We start from the raw sequence: 17,279 nt of genomic DNA on the forward strand, positions 1-17,279 counted from the left end.
TTCCTGACCAGTCTCTTACGCGGTCAGTAGATGCGAGAAGTAACGCCTTGTTGAAAGCAGCCTGAGGAAAAACCGTGAAGTTTTTAACCTACACTAGTGATGCACGTAGTGTTCGAAAGTTGTTGAAAAAAAGTTTCCATTAACCCTGAGGCTCGAGATGTCTTCTAATGAAGGTGAACACTTATTTTATGATTTATTTTTGAATCACACGGAGCCCTTTCCTCGAAAGTGCTGGTAACTTTTACGGACCTACAATTTAAGACCTATTAAAATTAGGAACAGCTGTGCGGGTTTTAGCTTAAAGAAAACAAGTCCCTTCTGTTTCGTTTCCTGATCTTTTTGTTGTTTTAATTTCAAAAATATTAATATCTAAATCTTGAATGTAAACACGGCAAACAAAAACAGCTGTTCGGGAGCGGTAACTTCCTAGACTTTCAAGAAATGGGCCCCAGCTGGCCCATCACAATTATCAAAACGCCGGGTCTTTTAACAAGATAATTAATCCAAGCTCAAATTTTAAAAGCTTAATTCCATTGGAGGTCTGCACTATATTGATTGAACTGAAGCTTGTTCATGAATAAGCTTTATTAGGTGAGTACTGAACATGACACAATCAGGGAGCCTTTTGGGCACAAACAGCCTACAAATTATGTTATTGAACGTTACAGCTCAATCCATCTTAAAATGTGATAGACATATTTTAATCAAAAGAATTATAATAATTGTCAGTATTAGTTTTGGTAATCAAACGAACATGAGTACAATAAAGGACTCTTGAAGGTATGACTGATCAAATAGTGAATAAGCTTGTATTGATCTACACAGCAGGGCTAACAAAAAATTTGTGACAAATTTGCCTGCACTAAGCCAATCTCAGTGAAGCATAATTTTTAGTCTGAAATAAACCTAATAAACATTTTGTTAACTGTAGGTAAACCTCCATCAGAAAAAACAGGTGAACAAAGTGATGGAGCCACAGGTGGACAAGAAGACAAGCAGGAGGAGGACTGTAAGTGACAAAATAAGAGATAACTTTTATTTTAAATAAGTGCATAAGCAGTAGATCATCTACTGATCGTCTACTTATCTAGTGAGCGCTATTCATGCAGTTAGCACCATCATGTTAAAAGAACAGCAAATATGGGAGAATGTCCCTCTATTTTGATTTGTGTATATCTAACAACTTAAGGTCTCCTTCTACAGCACATACACTATTCTTGCATCTCATGCAATAGTTTCCCTCCATGTCACGTGGCACACTATCTTCCTTCATCTTTTTTCTCCGTCTTTCCTGCCAACAGTAAAAACTATACTTCGTGGTGAAGAAAATAATGACAGGTAGATGGTCAACCAGTACAGGATATCAGATTAACTGTGAAAATCTTATTTTAGTCTCTTTAAGAACCCTGCCTGTGGTTATTGTGTTCTTAGGCAAGACATTTAACCCTCACTGATGGTACTTCTGCTATACACATTTAACAAAATGCTTCTGGGTAGTAACTAGATGAGGGCTAGCATCCAATAAGGAGAGAGTAGCACTTTTAGTGACTACATGTACATGTACATGCTAAAAAAAATGTTATTACAAATTCTGGTATTGTAGGCCTAGTAGAAGACTCTATCAAGCATGTGACCCATCCAGTACTGTCTCATTACCTAGGATAATCCCTGTTTCTCTCCATGCCAAAATTCATGCCAAGTAATCACGTACAAAAAATGAATGTTTGTACATGTAGGTATTCTTAGACACATCCCTCCCAGTTGTTCCTTATCCCTCCACTCACCCTTCCTCCCCCACCAGCAAACACTTACACACAGGTTATACAGCTTGACCAAGGTGAAGTATGAGAGTTTAAAATTAGCTAATATTTCCTGATAAAATGATATGTTATGTCTAGACAGTTGCCAGAATGCATGTGAGCCCAAAATTAATGTCATCTATCTTCATCCAAAGTTGCCTGGTATTACCATAATGCATCTGAGCCAGACTCAAACCTTGCCCTGTGTACACTGCACAGATCATTTTTTAATTATTATTCTTTCATTTTGTCCAAAGCGCTTTGCCAGTGGTGCTAATCTAGCCACAGCAAATCTAACATAGAAACTGTAAAATGTTTTCATTCAAATTTAGCGTCAGTGAGTTTTCTGGAAAAATTACTGGCCAAGTTTAAACCACCATCCGGTGATGAGGCTTTGCCAGAAAAGGAAAAACCAGAACAGTTATTAGAGGAAGTGACATTTGAAGGAGTTGGAAAATACATCAAGGAAGGACATTGTGAGTATACTTTGTAAATTAAATTTCGCCTTGTATTTGACATCGAGACAAGTTTGTAACCTGGATCTTCTCTCTGACATCTCACTTCATACCATGTTATTTAATTGCTATTTTCATCCCTTATTTGAGAGCCATCTGATACTCTTCCCATCTCTTTCGATTGGAGGCCTTTGATCAGCACATCAAATTTCAGAGGGGGATTAAGGAGATTTGATATTAATAGTATTATAATTATAGGGTGCGATGCATGAATTGTTGTGTTTGGCCTGTGGCGGTATCAATAAATTTGCAATCTATACTGTCAAAGTTATGAATTCTTCTTCTCAAAAATGGTTTGTTAAACTCACTAATTTTTTTTTGCAAAAAAGTGTGAAGCTAATCACAGTTTGTAGCTCATTACTTAGAAAATGACATCTTGACTATCAACTGTGGTACATTCATATATTTTTAACTTTAAATAATTAAATTATTTAAATTATTATTTAAAATAAAATTATATTATATGGATAACAGTCTCCCTCCTCTCACCCATTTTCAAACTCAGTGTGATTACTTGATATACTAACACTGTTCAGTTAGTTAAAAACTCAACTGCAAATGGACTGTGTCACTTTCTGACCCTGATATTCATGTCTGCCTTGATTAATATTTATCCGTCACCAGGTAAAAATATCATTGTCATGACTGGGGCAGGCATTTCAACGGCGGCAGGAATTCCAGACTTCAGATCTCCAGGCACTGGTCTTTATGATAACTTGCAAAAATATGACTTACCCCATCCCCAGACAGTATTTGAGATAGGTTTCTTCAGGGTAAGCTGCATGTATATTAAGCTGTTGTCCGTGATAGTCTTTTTTTTAACTTTAATTTCTTAACAATTATTGATTATGATAAACTACATGACTTTTTGTATGTTATTTAAACTTGACAATCTGTTGTCTTATTCAATTAATAGTCAAACCCAGAACCATTCTTTGCATTAGCTAAACAGCTTTATCCTGGACAGTTCAAAGTAAGTATAATGTTGGTTACATCTGATACAGATATATACATGTACCTCCAATGCCTGTGGGTTGAAAATGTTAGTAGATCTTACACTCCGCTCAATTGACTACAGACCTCTCACCCTTAGCTGAAAAATTTGGGCTATATTACAACCTTAACTGACACATGACACATACATGTACATGTACCAGCTTGACTGATTGCAAGAGAAGAAACGAAGGTACATGTACCTTAGGCTTACAATGAGAGAGTGCACCTGTTTGATGTAAAATTACAGTTTTACTGCCAACAACAGTTAATGTTTGGCTAAACAATTCGTTTTGGGAAATTCTCACATTGTCTCCAGAAAACTTTCAAACATCCTCCAGAACTTTTTTCTGGGCCTTTCACTCAGAAAAAGTTAGTCTAGGTATATACCATGAGGTAGATCATTCTATAATTTATTGTAAGTACCGTAATTGCAATTCTAAGATTCTGTTTTCGACCATTAATTTTTCGTGTTACTTATTTTTATTATTTATATAAAATTTAATAGAAAAAATTGAATTGAAGTAATGTCATATTTTTGTTTAACCTTCAGCCCACAATTACACACTATTTTATCCAGTTATTACATGAAAAAGGGTTGCTACTGCGCAATTACACTCAGGTAAGATGGCTGATGTTTTATTGAAAGCTAAATAATACCTTATATTATGTACATATTGTAATAATAAATTGTAATCATGTATTGAGATTCCAAGAGAATTAATTATGGCTATAAGTACATGTATGTGTACTACATGTTGGTGAAGTGATTATGCTACACTATGAAACATGATTGCTTTTTAGAATATTGACACTCTTGAACGTGTTGCTGGCATTCCAGAAGAGAAACTTGTTGAGGCACATGGCTCATTTCATACAGCACACTGCGTAGATTGTAGGAAAGAGTACACACATGAATGGGTTAAAGGTATAAAAAATTAATAAATTATGTTTAATTACAATCAATTGTCTCTAATCAAATGCAAGTAACCTTCTATAGCTAGTCTGCATAGCAGTCATAAAACTGAGGACAGGATGGGGGAGGGTAGGGATGGAAGTAGGAGGGGTGGAAGAGGGGAGAGCAGCATTCGTCCCCCTTCTTCCCTCACCACCCCTACCCCTTCCCTGTATATGTCTGCAATGCTTTCTATAGCTGGCCATTGTTAAAGCCATTAACACAAATTTTGTATTGTCATAAGTCTTTTAGTTGTCATCCTCTCCAAATTGTTACTAACATTGGTATGTTGTACGAATAGAGTTGCACTATTTTTGAATGCTGACAAAATTATTTTGATGTTTAACACAAAACCCTTTATTTTGACTTTATAAATGTCAAATACGGATGCAAATATTTGACAATGTCCATTCAGGATTGAAGATCACAGTTTTCCTCAATTTTCACTCTCTGAAAACTGTCATCTTCTAGCAACAAAAAATCTCAGTACAATGTCAAGTGCACATTTTGTGCCAAACAGATGTTCTTGTTTACTAACTAGCCAAGTTTTTTTTTTTTTTCATTTTGTTTTTATTAGTTTTTCGTAATGTTTCCTTAAAAGATCATTGTTTAGTTTTTTTGTTTCAGATGAAGTATTTGCAGACAAGGTTCCTAGGTGTCCTGACTGTGAAGGAGTCGTTAAACCAGGTTAGGAAATGTGAAATTAAAATTAATTTGTTGCATATGCATGGCGGATTCTGAGAGTGACTGATGCCATAGGCTCGATTTCCAGCCACTGTTCAGGAAATGAGCCCGTGCTCCTCCCCCAAACTCGGAGAGAAACAAAGACCGGATGTGACAGAGCAGCGGAAGTTGAGCATGCTGATGCTGGTACAATTGATTTTGAGATGGATTGGCAACTTTAGAACATGGCAAAAAAATGAAATAATCTAAAAATAAAAGTAATGATAATAAATTAATCAAAATAAAAAGTAATTAATTAAAAATTATAAATAATTAAAGAAATAAAATTATACATTATCCATTAAAACAAAAAACAAAAGCAAATGTCTGACAGCACAAACTCTGTTATCCTACATGTAATATCATTTGAAATTCCACCAGGTAATTAAGACCTTCAATTAAGATTATTCTTTCACTAGCAGCTGCTTATCACATTTAAATCTTCATTTCTTTATACAGACATAGTGTTCTTTGGTGAATCCCTGCCACATGTCTTTCACAAACGTGTTCCTCAGGTAATAGCACATTTTTTGTCACGAAAATTATTGTTTTATTCATGTTTGTCTGATTCCCAACATATGAGACCTGTGGTCAAATTTTGAAAGCTCCCAGTATCCTGTGATACAAAGAGTAAGTAAGTTAACTAACCTGGGAGGACACCCATGTGAAAAGGTCAGGGATGCTGGTCAGAAAATTTGTATGTAGCCCCTAAAGGAGACCAATCTGCATAGCTGGGCCTGACTCAAGCTTTATTTGAACCGTCAAAGATACCACTTGAAACGAAAATGACTGTATTTTTTTCATTTTGTCTTCAAGTGTGTTTTGTGTTGAACACACCAAACGATACCAAAATCAGTAATTTACACCCTTAAAACAAAATGTGTACGGAAGTTGCTCATACAATCTGTTAATGATCCCAAATACAATGATCTTATACACATGTACAACTGAGAGCAGGGGTGATGCAGTGGTGACAGCTTGCTCAAATACTGAATTCCAGGCATCATAAGTGAGTTGGGTTTCTTCTTTGTTTTCATCCATAACCCATGGGCTTTTCTGTGGGTTCTCTGATTTCCTACCTTATACAAAAACCGACACTTCAAATTATAATCATGGGTCTTCATTTACGTGTTTTGTGGGTAAATAAAAATTACATAGTTTTATTTTTATTTTTTGTATTAAAAACCCATTGCTAATAGACCCACTGTTTGGATCTCCTCACACCCCTTTCATACCAATTTTAATTACCATATTTAATCATGCAAAACATAGGAATCATTGATATCTCTTATTCTTGAAAGTCTCTGTTCCCTGCTTTCATAGGATATGCCCAAGTGTGATCTGCTGATCGTGATGGGTACTTCTCTTGTAGTGCAACCTTTTGCTTCCCTAGTTGACAGGTAAGGATCAGATAAAGCATTTAGCTGTCCGTGAGTAACGAGACACTTCTCTTCGACACTGTGTTCTAACAACTTAGCAAAGTTATAAAGATCTAGCTTCACAGAGATCTATGTTAAGTGCAACACTGATTAGCTTGCAGCTATCTGTGCTCAAAAATACAAATCAATTACATTGCCCACACGTTGCAGATTTCTGTAAAAGCTTCGTCATCAGCACGTTTATTTTTTGCACAAATCTCAGTACATCCAGTGCTGCATTGATTGCATTACAAGTTTTCAAAGTGTCCTCAAACAATGTAATGAATTAAATTAAATTACAATAATCTTATTTTTTAATAATCTTAATTGGTATATCTAATAAAGCATTGTTTACTTCATTAAATTTATTTAGAGTTCCAGAGACAACTCCAAGATTGTTAATAAATAAAGAGAAATGTGGACATCAGGTGAGAGTGATTTTCATATTTCAACAACTTTTACATTTCTGCTGAGTACTTTGTAGGGGCAGTTCAATTATTCTTCTGAAAGTTAAATAACTCAACGCCATTCCATGTATATGGTGTTTTGTATTACAACAGTAGAACGACACTGATACTACTAGAAAAATATACCCTGAATCAAGAATTTGAACATAGATATTTGACAGAGCATCAGTGAGAACAAAAACGTCTGGAAATAGTACTTTGTGTTTTTCAAATTTAACCAAAATTGACACTTTTTTTCTTCAAATCTTGTACCTGTAAACGTAACTGTCCTAATTTTGATCTCTTTTATGGAACCAGTCTTGTTTTTTTCTTTCAAGGCTGACTTCTTCACGTTGTTAATGGGCGGCAGGAGTGGATTCAAATTCGATAACGAGGACAATTACAGGTTGTGTATGCAAAGATACATGTTTGTTTGTTGTTTTAAGTACATGTATTTTATACCGTGACACGTAGGCTACAGCCGATCAAAAGGCTAGAAAACTGTTGCATATCTGGTGGCATACTGCAATGGCTGGAACTTGGTACGTGCCCAGAGGCCGCACTCCTTTTGGTCAGCACCAAGAATCGCGACCTCCAGCCTAGTCCAACACGAAAGGTCTCAAAAACCGCTGATTGGCTGGGGACTTTTTTAAGGACGCGTGCGCAGAACATTGACCGCTGACTTACTGCGAGGATTGGAAGCGCGATCGAGTGGCCATTGAACGGTAGTTTGTGTGAACTGCGCTCGATTGTGCTCTTTTCACCACAAGTTGGTGCTTTTTGCTTGGCCAGTTTGTCAGTATACTTGCAGTTTTATTAATGGTTATTTATGAAGAAAGACTGGGTTGTCGAGGATGAGCATAAAATCAATGGATTGCAGTTGATGTTTGCCGACAACGACGATGTTAGCCTGCGCTTGGAGGAGCACAGCAAAATTCGGCGCGAAATTCTGCTACATCCTTGCACTGGTTTCTGTTTGGGATTTGTGTATAATGGAAGGATCTCTGGTGGATTCGTTTCCTTTTAAATTCTACCCTGGTCCCAGAGGTTTTTCTCTCGTGCGGAGAAAAATCAAGAAAAATCTCTGGGACCAGGGTATGTAAATTCAGAAGCGCGTGCTTTGATGTCATCAACCTTTTTCCTGTAATCGATCATCGAACTTGTCATCCTCTCGATTCTCTTGAGCTTTCTTCTGGTTCGTGGTCGTCTTCATCTCCACTGTTTTTGTTTTCTTCATGCTGAGCTGTCATTGGCGTACACCTCAGCTCATACAGTAAAAGTCAAGAATAAGAAATTGGTAAGCAGAATTCTGTATACATACAGTTAAGAAGGTCATTAATAACTTACATTGTACAACTTTCAAAAATAATAGTTCATTTTATCATGTCCACTTCACAATACATGTTTGTGATGTTTCCACCTTTCAATAAAATTCCATACCAGTGGCCATAGCACCTGACCATGCAATGTCTTCATTACTTAGGAATTCGAAAACGGAAAAAACCAGGAGATTATTAACCATAATTATTTTGACAATTTTTTTTGAAGTTTTTCTTGAGTTAATTTCAACAATTTACCACAGGTTGAATGATTCTGTTACAGTTTTGAGGCAATTTATTGCTTCTAAAGCCTCCTCTTTTGAAAATTTGATTTTCCTACACAGTTACAAAATTAGCTACCTTCTAAAATTAGAGTGAAGGATTTCAATCTTTTTCCCTGTGAAAACTTCAAGGTGGTCTGAAAATTATGTGCCATACCTTAGCAGCAAAAACCATTTCATGTCTTGTGTCTTGCTAAATTCTTAAAGCACACTGCATTTTATACAAACGTAGATTACTTTCATTCCTTAAAACTTTTTTTCAGCATTTGACCAGTTGAACCCTTTGAATTGCAGAGGGAGATGTTGAAGGAAGTTTTGGCAGTGATAATTTCCTCTTTCAACAGATACAACACCAAGGAGATGCTGAATGTCAATAGCCCCTTGACAAGGGCGGACTGTGCCACCCTCCATGGTCATGTGAACATTGCGGTGACTCTTAGTGATATCATCTTCCAAATCAACTACTTCCATTTTGTTGTGACTTTGTACATCCACAACTGCAGTGCGCATATGCTAAGTGGTACTTGCTACGGAACTTGTGGACCAGAGAGTGCTTGGCATACGAAAAAATGTCTTCCTTGATGAAGAGCGTGAACTTTCTATTCTGCAAATTTTGGGTGAAACACTGTACATTTCTGCTCTCGGAGTATACAGTAACACTGAAACTTCTATCATAACTCTTATTGGTATTACCTCCTTGTATTAATGCAAAGTAGACTCATCTTCTGTCTACGATCATTGATTGGAGAATAATTTTGTTATGTCAATTTTGTTTTGTCAATTGACTTTGATAGTTTTGGTTCTGATGTCACGAATTCTAGTCTTTCGAGTCTCTTTTCCACACCGCTTCCGTGCCTTGATGACTTAATCAGTGAGTATAATGGCGTTCTTAGTTCCATACTTGATATCCACGCTCCTGTAAAAACCAAAACAATAACTCTGCGTCCGGCTGCACCTTGGTATTCTGAAGAAATAAACAATTTGAAGAAAGATCGCAGGAGACTGGAGCGGCGTTGGCGAAGGACCAAACTTCCAGTCGACCGCCAGTTGTTTATTGATCAATGCCGTGTAGTCAACTTTTTAATTTGTTCTTCCAAGAGAACTTACTACACTAAGCTGATCAGTGATAATCAGACGGACTATAAACTTCTTTTCAAAACAATTGACAGTCTATTACATAGAAAGTGTGATATACCATATCCGCCCTGCAACTCGCCTTCGGATCTCGCAAATAAGTTCGTCGAGTTCTTTTCTGATAAGATCACCAAAATACGGGTCGACTTAGACAATGCAGCTCTCATCATCCATCAAGTTCCTGAAGTTAACCGGGTCTGTCCTTATACGTTTGATGAGTTCAGTTCGGTAGATGTTGACGAAGTCCGCAAATGTGTTGTGAAATTATCTTCCAAGTCATGTGATCTTGATCCTCTTCCTGGCTATGTCACAAGAAATGCTTTGAGCACACTGCTTCCATTTATCACCAAGATTATAAATACTTCGTTGCAATCTGGCCAAATACCCTCTCAATTAAAAGTTGCTAAGCTATGTCCTCTTCTTAAGAAGCCTTCTCTGGATCACACACAGTTTTCAAATTATCGCCCTGTTTCGAATCTTACTTTTCTCAGCAAAGCAATTGAGAAGTTGGTTGCTAACCAACTGATCTCCTATGTTAACAACAACAACCTGAATGAGCCATTACAGTCTGCCTACAAACAGTATCATAGCACAGAAACGGCTCTCATTCGCGTGCATAATGACATCCTCACAGCAATTGATAAACGTAGAACGGTAATTTTATTACTTTTGGACCTCTCTGCTGCTTTCGATACTGTTGACCATGATATTCTCCTCTTCCGTCTACAACAGCGCTTTGGAGTTACTGGCAAGCCGTTACTATGGTTTAAATCTTATCTGTCCAATCGCATGCAGTATGTCTCTGTTGATGGTGCAGCTTCCTCAGATCACGCTCTTCAATGTGGTGTTCCACAAGGATCAGTGTTGGGACCCATTTTGTACGTTCTTTACACTTCACCCCTTTCAGACATTGTAAAAAAATTCAACTTGAGTTATCATTTTTATGCTGACGATTCACAACTTTATCTGTCCTTTCAGCCAACTATACCCAGTGATAAGGATTTAGCTGTGTCCAACATCGAGCGCTGTGTACGTGAGATTGATCACTGGATGTTGATTAATCGTCTTAAACTTAACAAGGATAAGACTGAACTTCTAGTGATCTCCGCAAAACATCTACCAAGACCAACCCTTCAAGAAATCTCTGTCGTCGATGAAACCATCTGCTCGTCACAGAAAGCAAGAAACATCGGTGTCATTTTTGACCATCATTTTCGTTTTAATGAACATATTGCAAGTATTTGCAAATCATCTTTTTATCATCTCCGTAATATCAGCAATATAAGGAAGTACCTGTCATCGACCACCACTGAAATACTTGTTCATGCGTTTGTTTCTTCAAAATTGGATAACTGTAATTCTCTACTCTATGGCTTACCAAACTGTCTTTTAAAAAAGTTACAGCACGTCCAGAATGCCGCTGCTCGTCTCATCACCCTCTCTAGAAAACACGAACACATCACACCTATTTTGTTTAATCTCCACTGGCTTCCTGTTAACTATCGTATCATCTTTAAAATTCTACTCATCACGTACAAGGCCCTAAACGATCTGGCACCTTCATACGTTCGTGATCTTCTCACTCCTTACACTCCGTCTCGTCAGTTACGTTCATCTTCTAAAGAACTTCTTTCCATTCCGCACTTCAATTTGAAAACATATGGCGCAAGATCTTTCTCTGTAGCAGCTCCTACACTTTGGAACACTCTTCCGTCTGACATCAAGAACAGCTCCTCAGTGTCCCTTTTTAAACATAAACTAAAAACGTTCCTTTTTAAGAAAGCATTTTTATAACTTTTTAGCGACATTTTTTTTTATTTTTACTTTATTTGTCTTAAGTGTTTTTAATATTTCTAACTGTAAAGCGCTTTTGAACTTTTAGGATATTGGCGCTATATAAATATTTTATTATTATTATTATTATTATTATTATTATTATTATTATTATGATCCACGACAAATTTTTCTGTTTTCTAAGTTGGGCACAAAGTGGAAATACCAAAAAATTGCTGGCTCAGACTAACTAATTTAATTCCAGTTGATGATTATTAGCAACATGTGATCTCACGTTTATTGCCTCCCTTATTAAACAAATTTTGTTTTTGTACTTCTGTCTTCTTGTCTGTCAACCAAGGTTTTTTCATAGTTAAGTAATGGCTGTGGGTGGCAGCTGAACCCAAGAACCATGTACATATCAGTGAACTGTGACTGGCTCCTTTCATTTTGAGATTTGAGCCATTTGCCCTCTGGATTGGAGAGTTTTTCTAGCACGCACACAAACACAAAAAGATGTTATGCCAGATATCCCTGATAAAATGCTAAGTAAACATGTTGTCTCTGAACTACTGTAGATACATGTATTTTGCAACTGACCAAACAGTCCAGCAGAATGCTGATCACAGAAAGCTTCCATTTCAGTCAGATCATAGAGGTGTTTACCACCCTTGTGTATAGTGCTTGGTCAGTGCTCTGTGAAACTGATGAACATGTTTGCCAAATTCTGGTTCTGCTACAAATGTTCACAACATTTTAAAGGAGTTCAGTCACGGTTTGCACATATTGAAAAATTTAGCCTCAATTTTTCAAATTCGTTGTTTGTAATCCATGTTAATCTGCTCCATCCTTAGCCATCCTTGTTCCTTTATGGTTTATCATTGTCTTTAGTGTTTTTCTATCTTATTAAACTGTTATTTTCAGGTTTCCTACCATTTAAAGGTTATTTTGTATGTGGCCAAAATAACTCAAAATACTGTGACTGAGCTCCTTTAATTTCTACCTGTATTAACAGTTGAGTACAGTCAAGGATAATATTATCTTGATACCTTCATTAAACATGGGTTAGCACTTCAACCCTTTTGTTGTTTATTAGCACTGATGCATGCTCAAATATAGTTAAAATTTGTAATGAGCCTTGACTACAGAGTGATGGTTGACTCTAGGGGGAAAGGTTTATAATGATCCCATTCTCAAACTGCAGCTTCTTTTGGATTTTGCAAAAACTGACTTATTTGTGTGTTTTCAATTTCAAATAAGAAATTAAATTTACATGTTTGGTCACAATTTTTTTTTTCACTTGAATGGAATGGTTGGGGCAGAGACTGGTGATGCACAACTTGCCAGTCAAAATAGGGTTTTAGTTACTTTTTGTCTTCTCCAGTAACTTTGCATTGACTTGTTCAAGCTCCTCAACTACATTGTGTATGCTTTCATGTTGTAATCTGGCGACATTTAAGTTAGCATTCTGCTGAATGATTTAAAAGGTCTAATGTAATTATTTTGATACTATACCTGTATACCTGTGGGGAAACCAGATTTGATAATGATTGGTATTTTTTCATTCTTTTATTTTCTTACAGACATTTTCATTGAATGATACATTTTTTTCTGACATTCAGATTCATGAAGTAATTTTTTTTTCACTTTAAATCCTAAATATTGTTTTTTGGGTTTTATATTACAACAATACTTGGATCACACATTGACCCAGGAGTGCTTTATAAATCTGGCTCTCTCTTTTTATTAAAAATCAATAAGTTGAGTCTTTTAGGTTGAGTTGTGTCAACTAGTAAAGCATTTTCTGTATGTTAAACTTTTGGTACTGATGCTGGAAAGCCCTTTTTAGGGATGCTCCATAAAGTAAATGCAGGTATTGTATGGTGCAAGATAATTTTTCTTTATTGCTTCAAAAACAAAAGAAACCATTACAATGCCCTGATTAGAAGCCAGTGAAGTGCTTATGCTACCAACCTTGCATCCTACTACGGTGTACGATTATTTTTAATTCTGAGAAGTAAGCTTGAATATAAGCTTATGTACCTACCTATTTCAGCGAAATATAATGTTTGCTGCAAACTATTCGCTCCTGTGCGTCTGCTTGAATTAACTTAAGCTTAAGTGTTTGTTGCAAATGCTCGGGTTTAAAGAAAGCTAAATCGCTGTGGTCCAGGCTCTTGAACACTGTGACGAGGTGTTAGGGGTACTTTAGTCAGCTTCCCTCGACAGGTATCACCAGCGGAACTTTGCGGAAAGCAACAAGTTGTCTCGTTTAATACTTTTCCGTGAATTTTCATTTGGGCCGAAAGAACAGAAAAATACCCTCCCCTAATTCATTTCATTAACAGCGATCTGATCGAGCAATCCTTTTCTTTACCGCCTCGAAGGACCCGTTGTCCCTTGGCGCATATTATTGATTTCCACAAAAAGTACAACAAGATCTAAAAGAAATTCAGTTGCTTGTTTTGAGTTAGGTAAGCTAAATTTTTCAAAGCGGATGCACCTTGAAATGGCGGGAAAAATTCGACAGCTAACCGTGACGCTGAGAAGAAAGACTACAACTCCATCTTGATATTCTAAACAAATCCTATTTTATTTCACATGAACAAAGAGAGGCGTGCAATACACTACAATAGAGCATTGATTAAATGATGGGAATTACAATCTTGATGGTATTTAACACGAAAGGAACGCCTAATGAGAAAACAACTTGTCTCTACTCACAGAGTCACTTTTTGCATCCGCTCGGACGAGGTCTTGCCGTCAGATTGTCATTAATCCAGCCATTATTCATCGTTAAAGAGCTTCACTGAGCTGCTCCTTTCGGGTTACAACCATATAATGCCTTTGGGAAGTGTTTTCTCAAAACCATGGAAACGAAAAAAAAGTCATTTTTGATATTTCCTTGCGGAAGAAACAACGATAACGTAGTCCAAATCTCAAGCTTAACAAACACTGGGCCGTCTTAACAAACGAGAAAATCAGAGTCCAGTTTCTCTTCCACCAGTAGCGAACGTTAACACAAGGGGGAACCAGGTAAGGGTGAATATTCTGTAGAAAATGACCGCCGATCTCACTAAACACAATGCCAAGGCAAACTGGAAACGTCGAAGGCGTAATTCAACCGATTATGGAAGTTTGAATAAATGTATGAGCAGCCTGATGAAAGGCTGAATTACGTGGCGAAATCTTATTCGTCGTCCGCCATTTTGAAACATTTGAAAGCGGGAACTGAGTGCGCATGCTCAGCGGTTTTTGAGACCTGTCGTCCAACACAAAATCATCCAACACCGGAAGCCTGCAATTCACGGACTTCCTGTCACTCTGAGCATGCTCAGAGTCAAGTCTGACAAATCTGATTGGCTGAGAATACGAAACGATTACTCTGCGCATGCTCAGAAAATTGGACCTTCCCAGAGGTCGTGATTCTTGGTGCTGCCCAAAAGGAGCGCAGCCTCTGGGGACAAGAATTCTCCCGGTGGTGTTAAAATATCTTGCTTCTTCTTTAAGTTAGTGTCAAGTAACCATCATGTAAAAATAAGTAAAAGTGAAAACTGGTTCCACTCATTGAGAACTAAGGTCTTCCGGCCGCGCTCTTGGCAGCTCCCATTTTTTTCCCGCCATAAACATGCCGCACCCGGCACAGCTTCCAGGTTTTTCCCGCCACAATCGTGGCGCGCCCGTTGCAGTTTCCAGTCGTTTATCGCCATAACATTCCAATTTGTGATCTGTGTTTATTTGTTGTGTAGAGATGTGATGTGGCAAGGCACTACAGATGATGGCTGTGTGGCTTTGGCTGACTTACTGGGATGGAAGGTGTGTGTTTAACAGGTTAAATAAACTATCAACAAGAATGAAAGTCATCTAGAATACGAGTGGTAGGAAATAAACGAGGGCTTTCTTCAACATTCAATCGACATAAATATCACCGAGCAATTGAGATGAGCGTGCCTCCAGTGAGGTGGCGAGAGTTCCTATCGTTTTCCCGAAAGATTTGAGCAGGTTTAAATTCGACGAGAGTGTAGGAGCTGACATTTAACTAGTCACCAGTTCTTGACCACTCCGAGTTGTTACTGAACCAAACAAAACAATGACTTCGTCCATATAGTTTTGAAGACAAGTTAGGTTGATTGCGGTAGCATGAGATTCTCGTTGAGTGGCCGAATTGGATAGAAAGTGTTGGTGAAAGTTGTATAGCATGTAACTTCATCTACACATCGCACTGTGTATTAAAGTTTCTTTATTTCTTTATTTCCTGTAGGACGAACTGCTGAAGCTAGTCGAGAAAGAGCACAAAACGATTGACGAAGCTACTGCTGAAGCGGAGGAATCTCAAAATACCGGTGATTGTGGTTTTACCGGCTTGTAGCTGTAGTTCGTTCTTGGAGAAAAGATTTCTAAATAGGTGCAAAATTTGAAGAGGCTACTCGTAGATAACATGAATGAAACAATACTTTAATCTTGTAACCTGCGTATTGGTTTCGGACCATTCTTTTTCCTGTGTGGTGACTGAGTAAAGTAGTTGTCATCGAACTTAGTTAAAGTAAAGGGTGTGATAGATTCGCGCCTTACATTCATTATGCTTTTTCACCAAAAAGGTTTGTCCCCTTCCTGATCCACTACTAAGAGGATATTTGCCTCTTATTCTGTTCAATTTTTCCTGATTGAAAATGGTAATACGGATGCACTGGTAGTGCGGATATTAAAAGCTGCGATATTTCGATAATCAGATAGCAGCAGTTTTAAATGTTGATCTCAGTTGTGCATAACAAGAATGTTATGTTTTGCTCTGCTAAAGTAATTTTCTTTTGTCCCAGGTGAAAAAACAGAAGTTGACAAGTCCACTGACAAAGACAGCGACGCAAAAAAGCCAGAAAAGGACTCGGCCAACCTTTAGAAAAGTTTCAAAATTCCAAGGCTGCGAGTTATGGTGCATGAATATTAAGGGAGGGCAGTGTAGTTGTTCCGAGTACAAATGATGTTTCATGATACTTAGCGGAAAACTTAGATTTACGCGCTGAATAATAGTATTGCTTTAAATCAACGAGTATAGTAACCTGCGATCAGGCTTTAAAAAAAGAACGCGGCTTCCCAATATGGTAGTCAAGTTAAAAAAAAAATGCTGGAGCCAAACTATGACAGGCCGCTGCCTATAATCAGCGGACAGCACTGCATAACGGCCAGGAGTTTTCGTCTGGTCCGTGCACCATTCCGTTGTTTGCCATTTGCAAATAATTTCCAGAAGTTTGGGTTGGGAAATTCCGTTGCGGAGCAATGTGTTAGATTTAAAGTTTCCCTGAAGATGTGGTTAAAGCGTGAAGCCGCGAAAACCGAAACACCTGGAACTATCTTATTACATGAAATTTTCGCGACACGTTAATTTCGCGATGTAAAAAAGGCGCGAAATTAAAGTGACGCGAACAAACAGTGTCGCTAACATAACATGACGCGAAAGTTAAGCGACTCACATAATCAAGTACAGATGAAATTTAATACTGAATTAAATTTACAACAACAACTAAAAACTATTTGATTAAGGAAAGGCTATGTCCAAGACACTCGATATGCGAGGACAAATAATTTGCCGTGTAGTGTAAGCGCTATTTTACAATTTTTGTGGTAATAATCACTGTTTTGGTGATAGGCAAACTATTTTTATCGCACTAACAATTTTTTGTTTACACTATATGTTTGTGGCGTATCTGCAGAGTCGCCAATTAGATCAATACAATATGCGTCAGTGTACTGACCACTAAATTTTATTGACTGACAATTTGTTTTATTAAAATTATAATGTTGAAGAAATTGAATCAAAGTGTGTGCACTGTTAAATTAATGATACCTACCCTCTAGGTACAGAAGGTACTATCAGCGGTCTTCGTACCTAGCCTGCAAGCAGGCAAGAGGAGCCGGCGCGCTTCGC

General features: G+C 37.5%; 1 protein-coding gene across 1 annotated transcript; it reads left to right on the top strand.

The window, feature by feature from the left end:
* Positions 1–9: 9 nt before the first annotated feature.
* On the top strand, positions 10–17,171 carry LOC110044674 (NAD-dependent protein deacetylase sirtuin-2-like). The gene is made up of 15 exons (XM_089292523.1): positions 10–173; positions 932–1,009; positions 2,132–2,275; positions 2,939–3,087; positions 3,231–3,287; positions 3,861–3,929; positions 4,112–4,235; positions 4,890–4,949; positions 5,445–5,500; positions 6,309–6,385; positions 6,777–6,831; positions 7,188–7,255; positions 15,106–15,172; positions 15,618–15,699; positions 16,174–17,171. Exons 1-15 carry the CDS (start codon positions 158–160, stop codon positions 16,251–16,253), a joined length of 1,182 nt encoding a protein of 393 aa, XP_089148649.1. The 5' UTR covers positions 10–157; the 3' UTR covers positions 16,254–17,171.
* Positions 17,172–17,279: the final 108 nt, after the last annotated feature.

This window comes from Orbicella faveolata, unplaced genomic scaffold, assembly GCF_042242905.1.
Source record: "Orbicella faveolata isolate gen_17 unplaced genomic scaffold, um_ofav_v1 contig_24, whole genome shotgun sequence".
NCBI classification, from domain to species: Eukaryota; Metazoa; Cnidaria; class Anthozoa; order Scleractinia; family Merulinidae; genus Orbicella; species Orbicella faveolata.